We start from the raw sequence: 19788 nt of genomic DNA, 5'->3' as shown, positions 1-19788 counted from the left end.
ACCAACCAAACATCTGCTTCAAGGTGTTTCAGAAGAGGGAAAATGGGAAGATACTAATGAATGTAATTACTGGTCTGCAAATCATAGAGCAGCTAGTATGTTGCTACAATGTATTTATTCACTAACAGCAACTTGCGTTTGATTGCGTTTGGTTAATAAGACACATGCAAGCAGTTGGTCATACACAGCCGCTCCGGATCATGATTCTAAAACTGTCACGGAAATTCCCTTTTCTGCACATCCTTGCATCTATCCATGATCCAAGCTCTGCTGCTTGATCTGAACCCCATCTCCAGATATACCACGCATCTTCGTTCACCTGATAAAGATGGCTGGAGTGGCTCCGTCAGACGGAGTCCTTAATAATGAAGGCTCGACCCAGAGTCTGTTGCGAGAGCATGACCGCCATGATCCAAGCAATCGTGGGTAAGTCGTGCTCAGCTTGCTGATCGATGTCCCACACAATTTGCTGATGATATTGCACGTACCAAGACCAGTAATTCGTTTTGTCAAGCCGCTTTACAACAAAGAAACGGGACTTATTTGTGGGTTTGAAGAACATAATAAGCAGCCGAAGTACCGTGAGGTAGCCGATGAAGAGATCATGAAGATGCTGAAAGTAGCCCAGTTTGACACACAGCCAACGTCGAAGTGTGTCCTGTACCGTCTCCCCCTGGAAGTCAGACTAAGAATATGGGAATGCCTATTCCCGCACGACTGGAGCATCGTGGAGCTAGAGAAATTCGCACAGACAACAGCGGGCCTCGCTATCCTTCTGACTTCACATCAGATCTTCCATGAAGCCTTGCTTGTCTTCTTTCACTCGCTTGCGTACAGCCGGCTTGTCCTCAAGGAGTACGGGGAATCCACTGTGTATTACCTCAAAAGTGTCCCCCTGAAGCTGGATCGATGCATTTATAAGCGCAGGGGATTCATTTGCCTCGACATCGAGTGCGACAAAGAAAGAACATTTGGATCGCTTGTGCTTTCACTTGGTGACAAAAACCATGAAGCGGCAGTCCGACGTCGCTGGGGGTTCTCGCTCTTCATTACCACCTTGAAGATGGAGGAGCCCTTGCGTGTCCACGATTTGACTGTCGCTGTCACTGATTATTGGAAAATACCTGGGTTTGACGAGAACGATTTGGTCCAGGCTCTGTTTAGTGGAGCTTTCAAGGTCCTTGGAAGGCTGATATTCGTGGGCTTCACTAGGATGGAAAGGAAGCGTCTCATCAACCTAATACTCGCGAGACAGGACCCGTGCGTGCAACTCATGCGACGTAGAGATGAATCGGACGACACAACTCGGTAAGTAAGAGCACCTGACATAGTGTTGGTGATGTCTTTGGGCCACCACGTCGGCTCGTTAGATGCATTGCAGCACGAGGTCGATGACGGCAAAGAAAACATCTCTATCCGCGTCGGCCGTTTCAAGGCCAAGCCCCACAACGAGCATACGTTTCTCATTGGGCGTCTTGGCGACAATGGCACTGGCTATTTGACGAGCATAAAGCTGACCAACAACCTCATGTCCAGGAGCCCGGCCACCGAGCAGTGACGTGGCAGTCAGATTGCCAATAGGAAGAAGACTGTCCTCAGCAGGCTCAGAGATTGTGTGAAAGCCCTCTGTTCCTGGGTTTTTGTTCTCAAGTGGCACGTGAAGCTGGAGTAAGTTAGTTGAGATGAGAAGAACATGGCATGATTATTGACTAACCCAATGTCCTAGTCGGCCTTTCTGTGAAATCGTGATTAAGATCCTGTCACTGAACTTGATCAAGGTGACATTCGTCTGGATACCTTTGACATCTCCAACGACCTGTTTCGTGACTGCGGGGTAGGGCAGGTTTAGATCCTGGAGTTGGTTGAGGTCAAAAGGTTCACTATCCATGATTGTTTTTAAAGTGATTCTATGTTTAGAGATACCTTGACAAGCGAGCAAATGAACAAGTTCTCCTTTTATGATGAAGGATAAAAATGAAGATAAACAGCAACACTGAGATAAACACAAGGAAACGCGACGAGGCAGAGGGAGAGGAGAGAGAGAAGAGTGAAGAGGAGTGACTGGCCGTGAAGTACATCTGAGGCGGTGAGTGTAAGTCTCACCGCTTTACGGGCAGAATGTGGCCGCCGCCTGATTTTTTTCACGGCACCCTCTTATCGCTGTTCACTTTTGCTTTCATTCTGGGACCTGGTTTACTTTGTCTTGCAGTTAAGACAAAGGCCAAATCAAGCAAACATGCCCAAGTTTGTTCCCCGTCAGCGAAAGCAAAAGCACAAGCAAAGGGAGGCAACAACCGCCCCGGTAGACACCAATGTCGCCGAGCTTGCGCCCGTCTCCAAGGATGAGAAGGAGGCTAAACGGCAGAAGCTAAAAGAAGAATTGCGAGCACAGCATGCTCAGGTTTCTTCCAAGAAGCAGAAGCGCTTGGATAAGTATATCGTACGTGCAACTCTACATTGGCCATCTACCATTGTCATTTCTAACAGTTTGCGCAGGAAAACAAGCTTAAGAAAGAAGAGAATCTCGAGCTGCTCAAAAAGCTCGCGCAATCCAAGGTCGACACCTCGTCTCTTCAGAGCTCAAAGGAATTAGGAAAACGCAAGCGACAAGATGAAGTACCGGCCGCATCTAGACCCGCGGATCATGACTCCCGCCTTGATCAGGACCTAGACCTCTCGGACGACGATTCGGACGATTCGTTGCCCCAATCGAAGATCTCTGTTAGCAAATCCAAACCCGAAGCACCTGCGCAACAGCCCGCAGACAACTCAGCAACCGGTGTCGGGCTGAAGCGCCCTCTGGAACTCGGTCCGGATGGGTTTCCTGTCCTCAAGAAGCGGAAGCAGGTTTCGAAGAAACCAGAGATAACGATCACGATGCCGGAAGTACCGTGGGAAGGCTTTGGCTCAGATGAGGATCAAAGTGAAGGCGAGGAGTCGGAAGAGGGCGAAGACGAAGATTCAGAGGGAACGTCCTCCGATGGCTCAAGTGATGAAGGAAGCGGTAGTGATGGCGAGGGCGAAGAGGACGACGATGAAGAAGAGAACGAGGCAGATGAAGACGGAGAAGACGAAGCGGAAGATAAGCATAAAGTGGGCCAACCTCGACAATCCGCCTTCAAATCTTGGGCCAGACAACAGATCAATGATGCCATCGGGTTCAAGCCTACCACTGTTCCAGTCGTCGAGGAGCAGCCGTTCGTTCCAGAACGCAAGAAGCCAGTCAGGAACACCGTTGCCGAGGAGGAACCATTGCCCTTGGAACTTCAGGTCACCACAGGGGATCCCAACCGGAAGGCGTTTAGTGTCCAGGTTAACCGGTCAGAGGAAATACAAAATGCACGTTTGGGGCTGCCAGTTGTTGGCGAGGAACAGAAGATCATGGAAGCAATCTACAACAATTCCTCGATCGTGATATGGGGAGCTACTGGTTCCGGAAAGACAACCCAGCTTCCCCAGTTCCTGTTCGAAGCGGGCTATGGCAACCCAGACAGCCCCAACCCAGGCATGATCGGTGTGACTCAACCGCGCCGAGTTGCAGCAGTCAGTATGGCGAAGCGTGTAGGCGAAGAGCTGGGCGAATTCTCCGACCAAGTCTCCTATCAGATTCGATTTGAGAGCACGGCATCTAGCAAGACTGCAATCAAGTTCATGACCGACGGTATTCTCATCCGCGAAATTGCCGAAGACTTCTCCCTCAGCAAGTATTCAGTCATTGTGATTGATGAAGCCCACGAGCGAAGCGTCAACACTGATATTCTCATTGGAATGGTCAGCCGCATTGTCGACTTGCGGAAGACTATGCGTGAGGAAGACCCATCCGTCAAGCCTCTGAAGCTCGTGGTCATGTCTGCCACCCTGCGCATCTCTGATTTCACGCAAAATCCGAACCTTTTCCGTCAAGGACCGCCACCTTTGGTTCAGGCACAAGGTCGCCAGTATCCTGTCACCGTACACTTCTCCCGACGTACCCACCGCGATTATGTTGAGGAGGCATTCCGCAAGGTGTCGAGGGGTCACCGCAAGCTACCTCCGGGCGGGATGCTTGTGTTCATGACCGGACAGAATGAAATCCGGCAGCTGTCCAAGCGTTTGAAGCAGGCCTTCAAACCCACTCAGCGCGGCGAAGCCACTCAGGCCAAGGTCCAGATTTCGGCCAATGATGCGCCCCTTGAGGCGGAGGATCTCGAGATTGGCGGTACCGATCTGTCAATGGCCGGCAACCAGGAAGATGACGAAAGTGATTTCGAAATCACTGGGCTGGATGAACCTGAGGAAGACGAGGACGAGTTTGATCTGGGTGAAGAGGCCATGAGCTCGACGACTCGAGTTCACGTGCTACCATTGTACTCTCAGCTTCCTACCAAGGAGCAACTTAGGGTTTTCGAACCGCCGCCGGAAGGCTCCCGACTCATTGTCTTAGCCACCAATGTGGCTGAGACAAGTCTTACAATCCCAGGCATCAAGTATGTGTTCGACTGTGGTAGAGCAAAGGAGAAGCAGTATGACCTTGCAACAGGTGTCCAGAAATTCCAGATCGAATGGATCAGCAAGGCCAGCGCCAACCAGCGAGCTGGTCGTGCTGGTAGAACTGGACCTGGTCACTGCTATCGTCTGTACTCTTCTGCGATCTACGAGAACGAATTTGCCGAATACACCGATCCCGAAATCCTGCGCACGCCGATTGAGGGTGTTGTACTTCAGATGAAGAGCATGGGACTCCACAATGTTATCAACTTCCCCTTCCCGACACCTCCCAGCCGCGAGGGTCTGGCCAAGGCTGAAAAGCTTCTCAAGAACCTGGGCGCACTCACCTCCGAAGGCCAGATCACGCCAATAGGTAACCGCCTATCTACGTATCCTTTGTCTCCCCGGTTCGGCAAGATGCTGTACGTCGGACACCAGCACGGCTGTATGCCGTACGTCATCGCGCTTGTTTCCGCCCTCGCAGTAGGCGACCTGTTTGTTCCCGAGAACCAGATCGATCCTGTACCAGCCAAGGACGACAAAGAGGGCAACGGGGTATATACAAACTCGGATCGTCTTGAAGACACCGCTCGAGAGCAGCGCCACAAGGACTACGCTCGGGTCCACCGTCTCTTCAGCAAGCACGATGACACCTCCGACGCGCTGAAGTACCTGTCCGCGATTTGCGCCTACGGATACGCCTCCGACGGCGACTCCTTCTGTGATAAGATGTTCCTGCGCGCAAAGGCCTTCAAGGAAGCCACGCAGCTCCGCCGCCAGCTGACAGACATCGTGCGCAACAACAATCCGGGCCTGGTTCAAGCCTATCAGGCACGCTTGCCCGAACCGACTGAAAAACAGGTCAAGGCGATCAAGCAGATCATCACGGCCGGGTTCATCGACAATGTTGCTCTCCGCGCGGACCTTGCGCCCGTCCCGCCTGAGATGCATCGTACCCCCAAGCGAGCCATCGATGTCCCCTACTTCACGCTGATGAGGTCTCGTGACGGACCCGGCTTGGAGCTCGATGATAAGGCCGTCTATGTGCACCCGTCGTCTGTCATTGCGCAGCTATCGGCCAAGGAAATGCCCCAGTACATTGTCTACTCGCATCTCCAGCAATCGTCGCCTTCCATCGTGTCTGCCGACCAGACTCCTAAGATCCGGATGTATCCCCTCACCACGCCTAGCGGACTACAGCTCTCTGCGCTGGCACACGGAACACCATTGATCGAGTACGGCAAGCCCATTGGCAAGACGGAATTGATTGAGGGTATTCCTCAGCGGCGATCATGCTGGGTGATCCCGTCTCTGGTGGGTGAGGCTGGCGGATCGCGGTGGCCATTACCAGCCAAGAAAGTCATCCAGAGGAAGGATGCGAAGGAGGGATGGGTGATTGAAAAGTTTGTCGCATAATGTATATACCATAGAGCTGCTTACATGAAGCAATTACAAAAGTGATGATGATGCAATGAATAACCAGCTGCTTGCCCAGTACTGTAGCAGTAGCCACGATAATAATAAAAATAGAACCAGCACACCCATGCCAACCTGCTAACACCTGATAGAGAGCTCGAAAATCAAAAATACCCACCCAGATGCAATCAGCAAACCCACAATCAAATAAGAAAAAAGAACAATTATTTCTCCTCCTTAATCCCCAACGCCTTCCTCAACCTCTCACTCTCCTCAATCTTCGCCTCCGCCAACTCATGCACCTGATAACTCTTGAACTGGCGTCTCTCCTTAGGCGGCAAATCCCACGCCCTGCGACCGCGTCTCCCTGCAGCACCAGCACCAGCACCTCCACCACGTTCCTTCTCCCTCTCCGCCTCCTCCATCTCCTTGACCAACCTAGCCCGTAACGCCTCACACCTCTCGTCAATCTCCTCCTCCGTCAACACCTTCTCCTCCTCACCCTCACCCTCCTCTTCCTCACCCTCCTCCTTAACCTTCTCATCACCTCCCTTCCCACCCTTCTTCTTATCCTTCATCTCCTCCTCAATCCTTTCATTCTCCTCCTCCAATCTCTCCCTCTCCTCCATAACCTTCACTTCAATCGCGCGCCGCCGATCATGTTCTAGGATCTGCTTATCGGGTTGGCGCTGCTTGAAGGGTTTGCTTGCGGGGTCTGAGAATGAAGAAGAAGAGTTCGAGCCGCTGACGGGCGGGTACGGCGCTCCGTATCCGGCGTTGCGCGGCTTCATGAATGCGAAGTTGCGTTGGACGTAGCCTGAGGTGCCGCTGCCTCGGGGCGTGGAGAGGCCGACGTTGGAGGACATTTTTCCTTTGCTTTGTTTGCTTGGTTCTTTGGGATTCTTTGGTTGTTTGTGTTGTGGTTGCGGGTGCTATGTTTCTTTTTGTAGGTCTAGAGGAAGGGGAGGGTGTTTGGTAGTGTCTGGTGGTGGCTGATGAGGATGTGAGATGATAATATTGCTTGCTTGGAGGCGAGGGTCTGGATCGGCGAGTCATGCGGCGCTGGAGGGAGCTTGTGGTCACGTGATGATAGAAGAAACGATAAGGCCGGAGTGAAGAAGAGATCAAAGTTACTAGTAAGTTAATGAAGCGGTTAGCTTAGATCTGCAACCACAGCACGTCTGCAGTGGACTTTACTCTACAATACTTCGGAAGTTTCATCATCAGCAATACAGCAATGCTTTTCATTTTGAGCGTCTGTATACCGAGACAGCAAGGCCTCTACATACTCTAGGCATCCCTTATATTCTCCCTATTTCCAGGTCTCCCATATGTCCATGTCCAAGGTCCCGTTTTGTAACCCATCGAGGAAAATCAAGCGCGATGTCCCATGAACCCGTTATTCACCAATAAAGACGCCGGCCCCTCGTGTGTGCGTGTGTGTGGACAAAGAGAAACAGAAAACATTGATAAGCTATGGAGGCGTGTCCTCATTTTCATCACGTCGAACTTCAGAGTAACAGAAGAAGGGGAATACATCGACAAGCAATTAAATGGGTAGAGAGGTAAGAAAAAAAAAGTTTCAAGAAGTGAAGAGAGGGCTCGAGGCGAAAATTGTAAGCAATGTAAAAATAGCAAAAGGACATCAGTTTCCGCCGTCACCCTCGTTGTAGCGCCATGAAGCCATGAATTTGGGCGAGTGAGATAACGAAGCTCCGCGCTTCTAAACCTCCTTCAGGCCCACAATATGTATATCCCCAAGTATTAAGAGCAAGTTGGGAGAATGTGCGTGACCAGTTATAAAGATATATTTCATAAGAAGTAAGAATAACGTTCGGAAGGGAACAGGCCTAGGTGGTACTAGTGACTTCGACTGAGTCGCTGGTGACCGGGTTGGCCGACTCACATTCCGCCAAAGGTGTCACCGTGCTTTTCGCCATGTGCTTGGATTCCGAGGAGCCATCAGCATTGCTCTGCGTATCGGTGGGAGGCGGGGTCGGCGGAGCGGCGCCAACCACAGGAGCTCGGCAGTTCTCGACCCCATTCACAGCCCGCTTCGAAGGCTGAGGGGAGGACTTGTGCGAGTTAGGAGGCGTCGTGGAGGTGGCTGCGTGGGCCAGAGGAGCTCCAGAGGGTGGCATGACCCCTCCAATCAACTTTTCAATGGCCACGATCTGTTTGCCATAACTGAACTTCTTCAATTGATCAAGCATCGGCTGAATGCGTATGGCCAGACTGTACTTCTCTTCAGATGTGTCGTCCAGCTGCCCAAGGATCTTCTCTGCAACGGAAGTTAGCAAACATACGGACTAGGTGGTATGGACTGGAACTTACGGATCACATAGTTGCCGTACTGATCACGCATCAGGCTGATCAAGGGGCTGTCCCCTCGATCGTTGACACTCGTCAGCGTGTTGATCATCTGCCGGCGCTGAGACTCCTCGCCGTACTCAATGCTCTTCTCGACCACATTGCTGGCGAACTTGTGCTTGGAGTAAGTGAGGAGTTGGGACATGACCACCGCGATCATACGGGACCGGTCTTTCTCTTCGCCGTTCTCAATGACATGCTGGATGACATAGTTGCCAAATTGATCTGTGATCAACTTTGATGTGCAGGCATGCAGCTCGCCCAAGATAGACTCCCGGTCGACTTCCTCGCAGTGCTCTAGCATGCGCTGAATGACACGGCACCCGTATGGGTGTGCAGCCAGTCGTTCAACTTGGCCCTTGAAAGCATTGATAATAAACTGCACATATTGAGACGGGACTCTCTCAACGGCCTTCTGAATGACATGGTTGCCATTCTGGTCCCGGACACAGCGAAGAACATTGCTCTCCAGTTCTTTCACCATTGATGCTTGCTGATCGGTGAGGATGTGCTCCAATGCCTGTCCTGGATTAGCATCATGTATTGGGAGCCAAGAAAGAAGAAGCTTACCTTTTGAACAACGCGGCACCCGTACATTTGGGTAGACAGGGAGAGAATATGCCCCTTCATCTGATTTGCCAAGATCTTCTTCTGGGTCTGGTTACCGTGTTCGAACAGCTTCTGAACAACGTAATTGCCAAAGACATCCGTCATTAACTGCAGGCTGTTGGACTGGATTTCGCGGAACACCTGTTCCTTCTCATCGCTGTTGGCCGTCTCCAGCTTCTGTTGAATGAAGCGCGACCCGTGCTGGTCGCCACTAAATTCCACAATGTGACCATAGATATCCTAGAATGACATTAGCAACATACATCATAAAACAATCGACTACTACTTACTTTCAGCTCGTAACGCTTATTGCCCTTGTTTTGAGCTCTGAATTCCTCGAGCACTGGACTCCGTACCACTTGTGAAGGATCATGATCACGATGACCCCGAGAGACAAGGGCTGCGGCGCCAATCTGGGCGACAGGGTGGTAGAAAGACAGAGCGCTTAGCCGCTGTGCTTGATAACCCGCAAGATCATAAGGGGGGATTTGCACCCTGTGGAGTGGGTTCGCCGCTTGCTGCGAAAGCTCCTGGTCGGCTCGGAGCTTCTGCTCCAGCAGTGCAGCCGCATTGCCTGTTACTTGACCTGCCGAACCAGTGCGGAAGTGTGCACCATTATCCTGGCCATAAAAGGGGCTGTCGATGCGGTAGTCAGCGGGAGATATCGGATTTGTGTCCGGGACACGCGATCTGGTTGGCTGATATCCCAGGGGTAGCTCTGGCGGAACACCTTCGTTCACATAACCGGTCGGGACTTGGTATTCGGCCTCGTCACTGCCATTTTGATACTTTAATCGCGTCAGGCTTGCATCATACGACTTGTGTGGCAAGTAGGCTGGGCGATTGAGCGCCGGGTGTCCCGAGAAGTTGCCCTCGGCCAGCTGCAGCTTGTTAAGACCAGAACCAAGATCCACAGAGCCACTGCCAGAACGCCCCTCGTAGCCCTGGCTCTCTGAGTGGAATGACGGGTAAGTGGAGTGCGACGGTCGCTGTGGTGCGAAAGAAGCCGAATTATGCGCAGTGTGGGAATATGAGTTCCGTCCAATGTGTTGGGTCATGTAATCCGGGAGAGCAGACTGCAGGGTTGACATGCCCATCGATGTGGTCACGTCATCGCATCTTTGGTTGTCGAGTGGGCTTGTGAACCCTGCCTTTACCGGAAACCCAGATCCCACCGGGCTAGCGCCGAAGGCAGAAGTGTTCACCTGCCGCCTGTTGTCCCCGTTTCTCATTCCGAAATTGCCAAGGCTCATGCTCTCGCCAGCCGGCGAGATGCCGTCAGACCCAGTGCTCAAGTAAGTTTTATGCCCAGCACCGTTGCTAGACCCAATCCCCGACTTAGGCAAGGCAAAATATGAAGTGTCGGTACCATCAGGAAGACCAGCTGCACTGCGTTCATTCGCACGCGTTTGTACGGGAGATGTAGTCATGCCGTTATTCGATCCTCGCGACAATGTTGCTGCCGAGGTGTTGATCGTGTTCCAAGGGAGATTCGGACGGCTATTCCATCCATCGGATTCGGAGGACGAGAGTAAAGAACTTGAGCCAGCCTTGCCCTCGAAAGCATTATCCACGGTGTGCTGATCTGAAAGATCAATGTCAGCAGCAAACTCCAAACAGACAATTGTCCGACCTGTTACGTACCATCGAAACCACTGCCCCAGATACTGCCATTCCAGTTTGGATTTCCACCACTAAAGCCTGATCCCATGCTCGAGGGAGCTCCTCGCGTCCTCTCACTATTGAACCCCGATGAACTCATGTTCCCCGCCCGGCTTGAACGAACCTGTGTAACAGTCAACGAGCTAGTCCACTTCTCATCTGTCCCGCTACCACCTACGTTATGAACTGTGTTTTGGTTGGAAGCCATACTGAATCCTTCCCCGTAGATATGAACCACACCGTAGATGTGCAGCGTATGAATAGTCGTTCGTAGCCGACTGCAAGGCCCGTATATGACGTCGTTATCCCTGCACTATTGTCCTTGATCCACTAGATGACAACGATGAGGATGAAGTAATACGGATAATTATACGACCCGTAACGGGGGCAATAGAGGCACGAGGTGACTGGTGAATACCGAGCAGCACGAGTCAGCCATCCGATCCGAATTGGAGATCAAAGCACCAGTCGCGACCTGTTTGATGGGAGATGGACTTACAAAGGAGTGAAGAGGCCAAACACCTAAGGAAAGGGATGGAAGTGAGATAGGGCGGCAAGCGAAGACGTTGCCGAAGAATAGGATTTAGATTGGGCCCGGAATAGACGCGGTCAGGCGCTGTACAAAATATACAGGGATCGAAGGGGGGGGAGCGACGAAAGGGAGAAGTAGCGTGGCAGGCGAGAAATGCGAGGCGGAGGAAGGAGGGAGGCCGTCAACAACGCAAGGTGACAAGAGCTTGATAAAAAGCGCTTTGCTTTGTCCACCCACGGCCCAGCAAGAAGCCGTAGATCGAAATCGCCAGAAAGTATTGCGACGTTACTATGCTCCGTGCATGCTCCAGGAAGTTCGAATCTTGCAGATCGCCCTCATGTGCCCTCTCGAGGAGAGAAGGGAGGGATGGCCGACACGGGGGGGGAGGAGGATCCGTTTAATCAGACAGAGACGTTAGGAGCTCGGGCGATTCGTAGCGGCAAGGGGGGAGGAGGGACAAAGGGTTAGAGAGAGGGTGCAGTTGGTATGGGCGGAGAATGTGCTTGTTGCGCAAAAAAACGACGTGATTAGTGGAGCGTCGAAGGATGGGAATGTGGACGAGAGACAAGGCCCAGCATTAATGTAATTCAGCCGTGACACAGACAAGCGCAAGCATGACACCCGAAGTGGTTCCGAGCAGATCAGTCAGGCCTTTTTATCGCAGGTTCGGTTCGGCCTCCACCACTAGGCGCTGATGGCGAAACTTTGGAGAGGGTGGATGGAGGGAGGGGAGAACGACAATAAATGACCGAAGGACAGAGATAAAATGATGACAGAGCGCGAGGGTAGAACACGATGAAATGATGAAATGAGGAGGTTTAAAAAAAAAAAAAAGATAATATAAAAAATATAAACGGGAAAAAGTTTAAAAAGGTTTGTTGAGAGTGACGGTCGAAATAAAGCAGGGAAAGGGAAAAAAGGTTATTTAATCAAATTAAGGAAGAGGGAAAAAAAAAAAAGGAAAAAGAAAAAAAGGGTCTGGTCTGGTCAATGTGAGTAAAAGAGACCAAAGTTGGTAGCACAAAAAGCAGCACCCCAAAAGGCCCCCCAGATTTGTGAGCAGAATGACAAGGGAGGGAGATGAGGGAGAGGGGGCAAAAAAAGAGAGAGGAGACGATGAGGAAAAGAAAAAAATGGCGAGAGAAAAATCCAGATGAAGGAACAGGGGAAAAGCACCTGCAGGCTTCAATTCAAGGACAGAAGAAGAAAAGAAAAGGGAATCACCAACGGACCTCTTTTCTGGCAGGGCGCAGGATTGATTCGAGGTGAGGATTGGAGATGATAGATAAGCTGGGCAGGTCAAGCTGGAAAAAAGATGCTGCGTGTCTTGCGGCAAAAAGACCGATTCTTTTTGGCGCCCATCGGTAATTTTACCGCCAGTGACAATACCAGATGATCTGTCGATCTTGCTCAGGTACTTGGCGGGCATATGGCCATCACCGCCGCCGGGCAGGTACCGGGGCGTTTCGCGTTTGCGCCCACCAGGCCCCGTCTGATACGTGACGGACTGACTGGATCTGTCTGGGGCCGCCCAAATTCGTTCCCGCCGCTTCTTTTTTAGGCTTCAATCTAGGCGGCCCCTCTGTCTCCTCTTAGGGCTGTGGTCTACCCTCTCCCTGATTGCCATCCTTCCAATGATGGTCACTGCCATCACTGTTGAGCTAAAATTCCCTTAACTCCTACACCTTACACTGCAAAATATACTTCCATCCACTAATCTGCGACCGTCCCTGACTCTCTGGAAATCCCCTCCCCGTTCTTCTTTGGGAAATTCATGGTTTCACGAACCACATCGGAGACAATCCACCCAACAGCAGGCAGGCAGGCACTTTGGTTGACCGCTACAAATCTTATCCTCTCGCACTTTTCGACAATGCTAATCTACCCCTCGCTGTTGCGTAATTGATTATTCTCTTTTATATCGGTTTTTTGTGTTTTCTCGTTGATCACGATACCCCCATCGGCGAGATGACGGACCATGGTCTGGAATATCTTTGGAACGTCCGAGAAGCTGTCATTGTTCATGACTTACTACTATCAGTTAACTACTACCTCATCCTCATCGGACAGGACTTCCTGGCCAACTCCATCAAATGACTTTGACTCATCTGCTGGCCAACTGACCAACAACTGGCTTCCTTCCTGACTGTTCCGATGCTGACGATTATCGGAGCGGGGTACGGCGTCGTATATGGGGATAATTTGCAGAGGTTCCGAAGTTCTTATTTGACCGTCCCTTGGATAGTCACGGGCCACGGCTCCCATTGAAGATTTGCGGTAAAGGTTAAGTTGCGCTCCAGCCCGACCGATCGGATCCACTAAACTAGCTTGTTTTTTCCCTGGTGATAAATCAGAGTTTATCCTCGTCAACAATCACTAACTAACAATGGTCTGGTGAGGTCTTGTCTCGATAAATTACCTACGCTATTATTCACTAATTTATCCCTATGTAGGGGCGGGATGGTAAACTGTATGATACCTTTGATCATCACCGGGTGTAGTTGAAATAGGAGTCTTACTACACTGCAACAGTAGTAGTGGTACTAGTCGTTAGTTCTTAGCACCCTGGGTACCATACTAGTAAGAGTATCATAATATGATAGACTTCCAATCAACACGTTGCATGGCTATGACACCAGTAGCCCTGCAGCAACCATACGCCCCTAATACCAACCGATACCTCTACCATTATCAGTATGGCGCAATTGCAATCTACTTGCATCTTACTGGATATTGCATCTAATGTGCTATCCCTTCCAGGATGCATGCCTTAGTGGACTTGGGTTCAAATTCGCCCAACTACTACTCCATCCCCGTAGGCACAGCAACACCCATAATATCCTTCTGTCGACTACTTATGTTCCCGACTAGGTATCTGGAAGTCCCATTACTTCCCTCCAATGCTCCCGCTCTATGCTGACTTCAAGTAGAAGCACGCATGGCTAACATATTAGCTCGGCGGGCCTTCTGGAGTATCCCTTGCATCCCCAGTAGGACACCATCACAACGAATTAGGTTTCATCCGCCCTGCCTGCTCAATGGCCGCGGAAGACAGGGGTTATTATTCTGTACTAGCTCACCTTGCCGTCCATTTTTTGCTTTATCACGGATCGCCAATTGGGGGAATTTCATGGCATGCATGTATGTATGTGGTGTAGCTTTAGCCTACTCCGAGAAAATGGCCTTATCATTGATGAAAGATGCGACTGATCTGCGAGACATGCTCGGTTGGCCATATAATGAACGACAAAGAGGCAAAGCGGGCCGTTGGAAAGAGGCCATCCACGGACGACTCTTTTGCCTTGCATGCACATCAACTAGTCCGACCCCGCTGGTTCTTCGTTTCCAGCACAACAACTGTTGTATGGATCAAACAGGAAAAACGAGGAAAGTCGGAAATCGTGGGGAGACAAGCGGGAATCATTTCCAACCATTCCTGGCGTCTCCCCTTCCAACCCAGCAATCCACAACCCCATACAAGGATTGCAGATCCATGCCATGACTGGGAAATTCCCGTGGGACCGAACTCCGACGCGCATGTCATGGCAAGCACGACGTCTTCGTGATATATGTCCCATGATAACAACATTATCAGTACACGGAGGGTACTCCAGAGGCTAGTGCATATACGTCCCCCATAGTAGTGTCCACGGATACAACATTCGAGACACTCACACCAGGTGATGCGTTCTACCTGCAGCGCCAGATATCACTTAGTCTTCTTCATCATCATCATGCCACACGTGCCACAGTTCCACCATCCAAGTGGACAACCAGACTTGTTAACCCGGAATTCCCCGTAGACGGAGTCAAAAACCTGTCGAGCGGAACAATAAATCCTATCGATGCTGTCATACTGATTGCTTATGAGTCACATCAACTGATTCCTCCGCTCAAACACGTTCCTTTATCTCGCTGGGGAATGGACAAGGTTCGTAGCGCGGCTGGTCAACCATGAAAACCTTCCCCATCATCCAGCACACATCACATCCCACGACCTCAACGTATTGCTGGTACCACGTCACTATGCCTTGCTGTCAAATATTAGCATCACAATACCCCACGTCAGCCTGAGACATGTCTCGGTTGTACTGTCTGTACATCAGACTATCGTCTGCCCTTGCATGCCCTCGAGGGAGTTCACCCGCCTTGTGGATGCCGTGTATCTAAGGCCGAAAGAGGGATACATACCTCGTTTGCTATAGCCGGAGTTGGGTTGTTGATTTCTCAAGGCTACCTTGTCACATATGCTAATGGATGTATATCTGCGCAGCCAGTCAATGGTTTTAGTAAGAGAGTTTGACCAAACTAGTGTTTTTTCCATGCAGACTGCGATGAGGAGTCACCATGTTCAATGAGCTGGCCTAAAGAAACAGCTTTGCATACATCAACAGCTAGAAGTGGTCTATGCAGATGCTAGACACCACTGACTTGGGCCAATAACACGCGCGGCAGCCAATATCATTATTCTCGACAAGGATTGTGAACCATAACACTGTTATACGACTTCATGTCCCAGAGTGATTACTATCCGATCAACTCAAGCAGCAGAGTCATTTGACGTGGCACAAAAACACAGAAACTCTAGAAAAGTCCATAGATATATATCAAGCCCTATATGTCCCCTTGATCACATGTTGTCAATGATCGAGCGTCCGGTTAGACATCCAAATTTCTACTTACTATATTGCTGGCCTTGAAATGGCAACATGACTCTATATATAGTATAAACTATTCTCACTGGTGGAGTATTGTATCTGTTTATCTATCCTTCTGGCAAGTACTTACAACCTTAGCTGACTCGGTTCGTCATCTCTCATTGGCATACTCTTCCGTATTAGTTCTTATAAAAGCCTAAAGGGGAACCTCGTCCACACCGATATTGCAGCCGGCTTTGCGAATGATTACTCGGTACACACATGTAGGTAATAGAAACGTACACCTAGCGACAATATATCATGGTATGCTTGCCGAGATATGGTACTTGATTTACATTTCAGACCAACTAAGCTCATTCTACGAAACCTCAAGGAATATGATAAAATAAGGGTGAATCTCGATCAAGCATTGACAGAGTCATTCTAACAATCAGATATCCACAGATTGCAGAATGTGCTAACGAATTCTCGAAAAGACTTGGAACACTCGAAGACTATGAAAGAAACAAGATGATCTCTTCCTCGGATCACACAATTGCTGTGTCGCTTTACAATTATGAAACTAGTGCCTGGTCCAGTTAATGTGACAAGGACGAGCTCTCTGTGCACAATCGCAAAGTTGCTCGGTTCTAGCTAGCCTATCTGGTCTGTTCAACAATGGGTATGGAAAGATAGTACCAACCAGCCCTCCCCAAGTCCCATGACTGATTATAATATCGGGAGAAGATGAATCGTATTGGTCTCCTGTATCACGTAACCCTGCCCCTACTTACGGTGGCGGCCCAGTCATTCATATCGAATTCTCTCACTTTCTTTGATAGCACGTCTGCACAGCCTGAAAAAGTCATTATCTGTATAAGTCTTTCCGGCATCGCCTGGTATCGCGCTTTCTTCAGCCATTACCCAGCTGGTGAATTCCGGATATAGCTCTCGAAGCAATAAGAGGGACGCGACGAATGGAGAGAGGCCGCAATCCAACTCTTTAGCGAAGGTGTAGTTATTTTCAAAGTCTTCAACGTATTGGCCTGCCGTTGAATAATCTTTACGTGACCGTTTGACAAGACTGTACACGAGACTTTGACACGCGATAACGCCATGGCCCAACGCAATCTTACGTATTGTTCTATATGCGTCGTCTGCGTAGTCCTTGTCATCAGAAGTCAATCTAAACTCTCTCGTGAGACCACCGGACAGCTGGCCAACCAACCACGACTGCAATCCTCTCGAATAGTTGTGCCATGCTGCGTAATTTTCATGTGTGGTAGCCGGCCGGGGAAGGTCCAGGTCGATAAGATCCTGTAGACCGGCGAGTTTGAGCTCCTGCTTCACCTCGAAGTCCCATTGTAGGAGGTTTGAACGTCCGCGTAGCAGGAGAGGCAGACCTGGGACATCATCAGGTACAACTTTGGGCAATCTATCTGCTTGCGTAGTTGCCTGTACACCTCTGGTAAACTATAGATGCTCAAGAGAGATGCTGCGTCCCGGTCCGGAGGCCATCTTGGCTTATGTCGACCAATCGGAGAGTTTGTGGAGGGGACGCGGATAGTAGCCCGTTCTTAGCACTTCCGGAGGTTTGAGTTAGATAGGCAAGATCAACCGCCAACAACGACGCGTTTCGGTTCACCACCAACGTTTCGGTGGTCTTAGGTACTTCGCTTTGTATAGCGTCAATTTCCGATGTGTCAGGTTCTGTATAGTCTCACGAAGCAAGAACCGGGCTCATAATCTGTTCGATTCAGCTCTACTAGCAGGGAGCAAAAGCAGAAATGATATGTGGAGTATTGCTCTATCTAGGCGCTGCGCAGGGCGTACTGGTTGGCATGGCGGCGCTCGCGTGAATCGGACACGTGACCAAGCCTACTGGTATAACTGCCTCAACGATTAAGCCAGACTTTTCAGCTAGTGGCTTACAGATTTTCTATCTTCAAGCCTCCAACTTAGAAGTGACCATATGTGAACCAATGCGTCGGTCTCGATGTGGCACTCCAACAGTTTAGGTGACAACGTACGATCCCGACAGTGCTTGATTGACATCAGGCGACCCTTGATCTTACAATGATTTTCTGACAGAAATTCGAAGACATACTTAGTTGAAAGAAATCTAATTATGTTACTACATATGAGAGTTTTAAAGCTGTGTCTACAACGGAGACATCTTCACATCATAATATCAGTACTATGTCCTACTAGAGAGTTTGATATGATGTTCACAGCTGGGGCTATAGTATATTCTTCCAATGTTTTTTCAGATCACCACAGTAAGTTGATTCAGTTCGATGATAACTTGAAAGGCTGGATGAGACTGATTACTGTGAAACTATATACTATTTAGTATCCGAAATCTAGTAGCTTATACTTTGCAGCTCTAGGATGAATGGGTGCTACTACCATAAGTCATCTTGATACGCGAGCTTTACATCTAAGACTAGTGCTCGTGGACTTGGAGGCCCTTGACTATTTGGAACTATAGGCCTATTTGGAAAGAAAGCACGAGCCATACTAGAAATATACTCGAGCTTTCATTTAGTCTCATTGATGTGGCCTGCTAGTATATCCTGTCAGTGCTAATTGATTTTGGTGGTGATTTACATCCACTAAAGGCATTATTAAGGAGTCCGCAATAGCAGAATATGTTGCGAAGAGTGGTATTGAATCCAGTAATATATACCTACAAGAAAAGAAGAAGAGTAATTATAAATGTTTGACAGTGTGCAGCTGGATCGTCCGCTTGAGTAATTGTCGAGGACTAGCGTTAGACAAGACTAGGTGGAGATGAGATGTCTTATACAATAATAGGGTAAGCAACGCAGTTGAATGAGGATATCAGGGACTTCTCAAAGGGTACTCTGTATGTGTTGCAATATTGAACACACCACTAGTATATATGTTGAATTAGTCTTCGAGAATTCAAACTCCTAACGTGGTACGTCGGCTTTCTTCTACTGAGCAGGAGCTTTACATATATCCTATAGTATCATTACTCAACAAAACCATATGCACCTTGAATCTAGGTAGTTGCATCCCCTCTACAGCCGATACTGCCAGTACTACAGAAAAAAAAGGAAGCAGCTAGTCTTCATAACATCACTCCTCAGACACCTGCAAAACATACTGACAGATTCATAGCTGTCCCTGTCAAATCCCACATGTCTCTGAAATCATTCCACAAGATCATATTGAAACATTCCTAGATTTATCTCTCTACAATAGTAACAGCAACCGGTGTGCAACGCAATGCACGACATGAATCTATCCCCTTATTAGTATATCACTTACCCCTGACTAGTTGAACGATCGACATACCAAGATCGCCAGAGATACCAGATACCTGATGCTGCGACTGTGACTGTGACGTGAACTTGGTATTCTGCAGGGGAGAGGGTGTGGGGTCGAGTGATGCTTTCAGGAATGTGGCGATTATCGCGCGTCGGATCCGGCCAAGGAGTGCTTGTTTTATATTTAGTAACGGCATGGTTGATTGATTGATCTTAGACATATGATGTATGTTGTTTCAGTTCTGAATACAGATAGGTGGACGTTTCTGGGGGTTTTGTCTTGTAAGGCTATTTAGGGAGTGTCCTTTATTCTCCGATGCTTATTGACGGGTTTGATTGATAGTCCTGAGTGACTTTGGTGGGCGGCTTGGGAGAAGGTATGGGGAGATGATATCTTCGTTAGCCATGTTTTCGGGGATTTATATCTTGGCATAATTTCTAATGTGGGACCGATAGTAGTAACAGAGACACATGATATGTAATCGGTTTTCCTGAGACGTATGAAGTATATAAGCTTGAAGCCGTGGAATTCTATGGCTGCCACATCGAGGACACATGATAACCGTATACGGTAGTCCTTACCGCGGTGTATATATTTAGCCTGGGACTGGACGGTGGTAACCTCAGCTACGAACCAGGGGGTCATGGTATTTTACTTCTTCATCCGCCACATACTATAGTACGATATGTCTCAACATACTGATAGTCTCCATGGCAAGATTGAGATGTACAGTGTACAGACTATCCAGAATATGGATAGGCCGCTGTCAAAGTCTGGAATACGGAGGTGCCTAACCGT

At 49.4% G+C, this 19788-nt stretch overlaps 6 protein-coding genes across 6 annotated transcripts; 2 read left to right on the top strand and 4 right to left on the bottom strand.

Annotated features, from left to right (window-relative positions):
• Nucleotides 1-472: 472 nt before the first annotated feature.
• On the top strand, nucleotides 473-1312 carry ASPBRDRAFT_131865 (uncharacterized protein; the record flags this gene model as incomplete). Its single annotated transcript, XM_067618374.1, has 1 exon — nucleotides 473-1312. The coding sequence occupies one exon, from the start codon at nucleotides 473-475 to the stop codon at nucleotides 1310-1312; it is 840 nt and encodes a 279-aa protein (XP_067476391.1).
• Nucleotides 1313-1366: 54 nt separating this feature from the next.
• On the bottom strand, nucleotides 1367-1888 carry ASPBRDRAFT_132568 (uncharacterized protein; the record flags this gene model as incomplete). Its single annotated transcript, XM_067618454.1, has 2 exons — nucleotides 1367-1663; nucleotides 1715-1888. The coding sequence occupies 2 exons, from the start codon at nucleotides 1886-1888 to the stop codon at nucleotides 1367-1369; spliced, it is 471 nt and encodes a 156-aa protein (XP_067476390.1).
• Nucleotides 1889-2236: 348 nt separating this feature from the next.
• Nucleotides 2237-5883, top strand: ASPBRDRAFT_32868 (ATP-dependent RNA helicase ECM16; the record flags this gene model as incomplete). Its single annotated transcript, XM_067623059.1, has 2 exons — nucleotides 2237-2440; nucleotides 2497-5883. The coding sequence occupies 2 exons, from the start codon at nucleotides 2237-2239 to the stop codon at nucleotides 5881-5883; spliced, it is 3591 nt and encodes a 1196-aa protein (XP_067476389.1).
• A 224-nt stretch (nucleotides 5884-6107) lies between these two features.
• Nucleotides 6108-6897, bottom strand: cwc21 (U2-type spliceosomal complex subunit CWC21; the record flags this gene model as incomplete). The annotated part of the gene is made up of 2 exons (XM_067620010.1): nucleotides 6420-6897; nucleotides 6108-6212 (listed from the first exon to the last, which is right to left on the bottom strand). Exons 1-2 carry the CDS (start codon nucleotides 6747-6749, stop codon nucleotides 6108-6110), a joined length of 435 nt encoding a protein of 144 aa, XP_067476388.1. The 5' UTR covers nucleotides 6750-6897.
• Nucleotides 6898-7733: 836 nt separating this feature from the next.
• Nucleotides 7734-10732, bottom strand: ASPBRDRAFT_198703 (mRNA-binding protein PUF3; the record flags this gene model as incomplete). The annotated part of the gene is made up of 6 exons (XM_067621230.1): nucleotides 7734-8164; nucleotides 8218-8773; nucleotides 8824-9102; nucleotides 9153-10447; nucleotides 10507-10648; nucleotides 10703-10732. The coding sequence occupies 6 exons, from the start codon at nucleotides 10730-10732 to the stop codon at nucleotides 7734-7736; spliced, it is 2733 nt and encodes a 910-aa protein (XP_067476387.1).
• A 5503-nt stretch (nucleotides 10733-16235) lies between these two features.
• ASPBRDRAFT_209543 (uncharacterized protein) lies at nucleotides 16236-19510 on the bottom strand. The gene is made up of 2 exons (XM_067621868.1): nucleotides 19018-19510; nucleotides 16236-17096 (listed from the first exon to the last, which is right to left on the bottom strand). The coding sequence occupies exons 1-2, from the start codon at nucleotides 19208-19210 to the stop codon at nucleotides 16501-16503; spliced, it is 789 nt and encodes a 262-aa protein (XP_067476386.1). The 5' UTR covers nucleotides 19211-19510; the 3' UTR covers nucleotides 16236-16500.
• Nucleotides 19511-19788: the final 278 nt, after the last annotated feature.

The sequence above is a fragment of the Aspergillus brasiliensis genome (genome assembly GCF_001889945.1).
Source record: "Aspergillus brasiliensis CBS 101740 unplaced genomic scaffold ASPBRscaffold_11, whole genome shotgun sequence".
In the NCBI taxonomy this organism is placed as follows: domain Eukaryota; kingdom Fungi; phylum Ascomycota; class Eurotiomycetes; order Eurotiales; family Aspergillaceae; genus Aspergillus; species Aspergillus brasiliensis.
This window is presented reverse-complemented; position numbering and strand designations above follow the sequence as displayed.

Excerpts from the sequence above, each read along its gene's own strand:
- ASPBRDRAFT_209543 (XM_067621868.1), bottom strand. The coding sequence starts at position 19,210 with ATGTCTAAGATCAATCAATCAACCATGCCGTTACTAAATATAAAACAA. Across the intron at positions 17,097-19,017 it reads TGGTATCTCTGGCGATCTTG|GTCTGCCTCTCCTGCTACGC; the intron begins GTATGTCGATCG and ends ATGATGTCCCAG.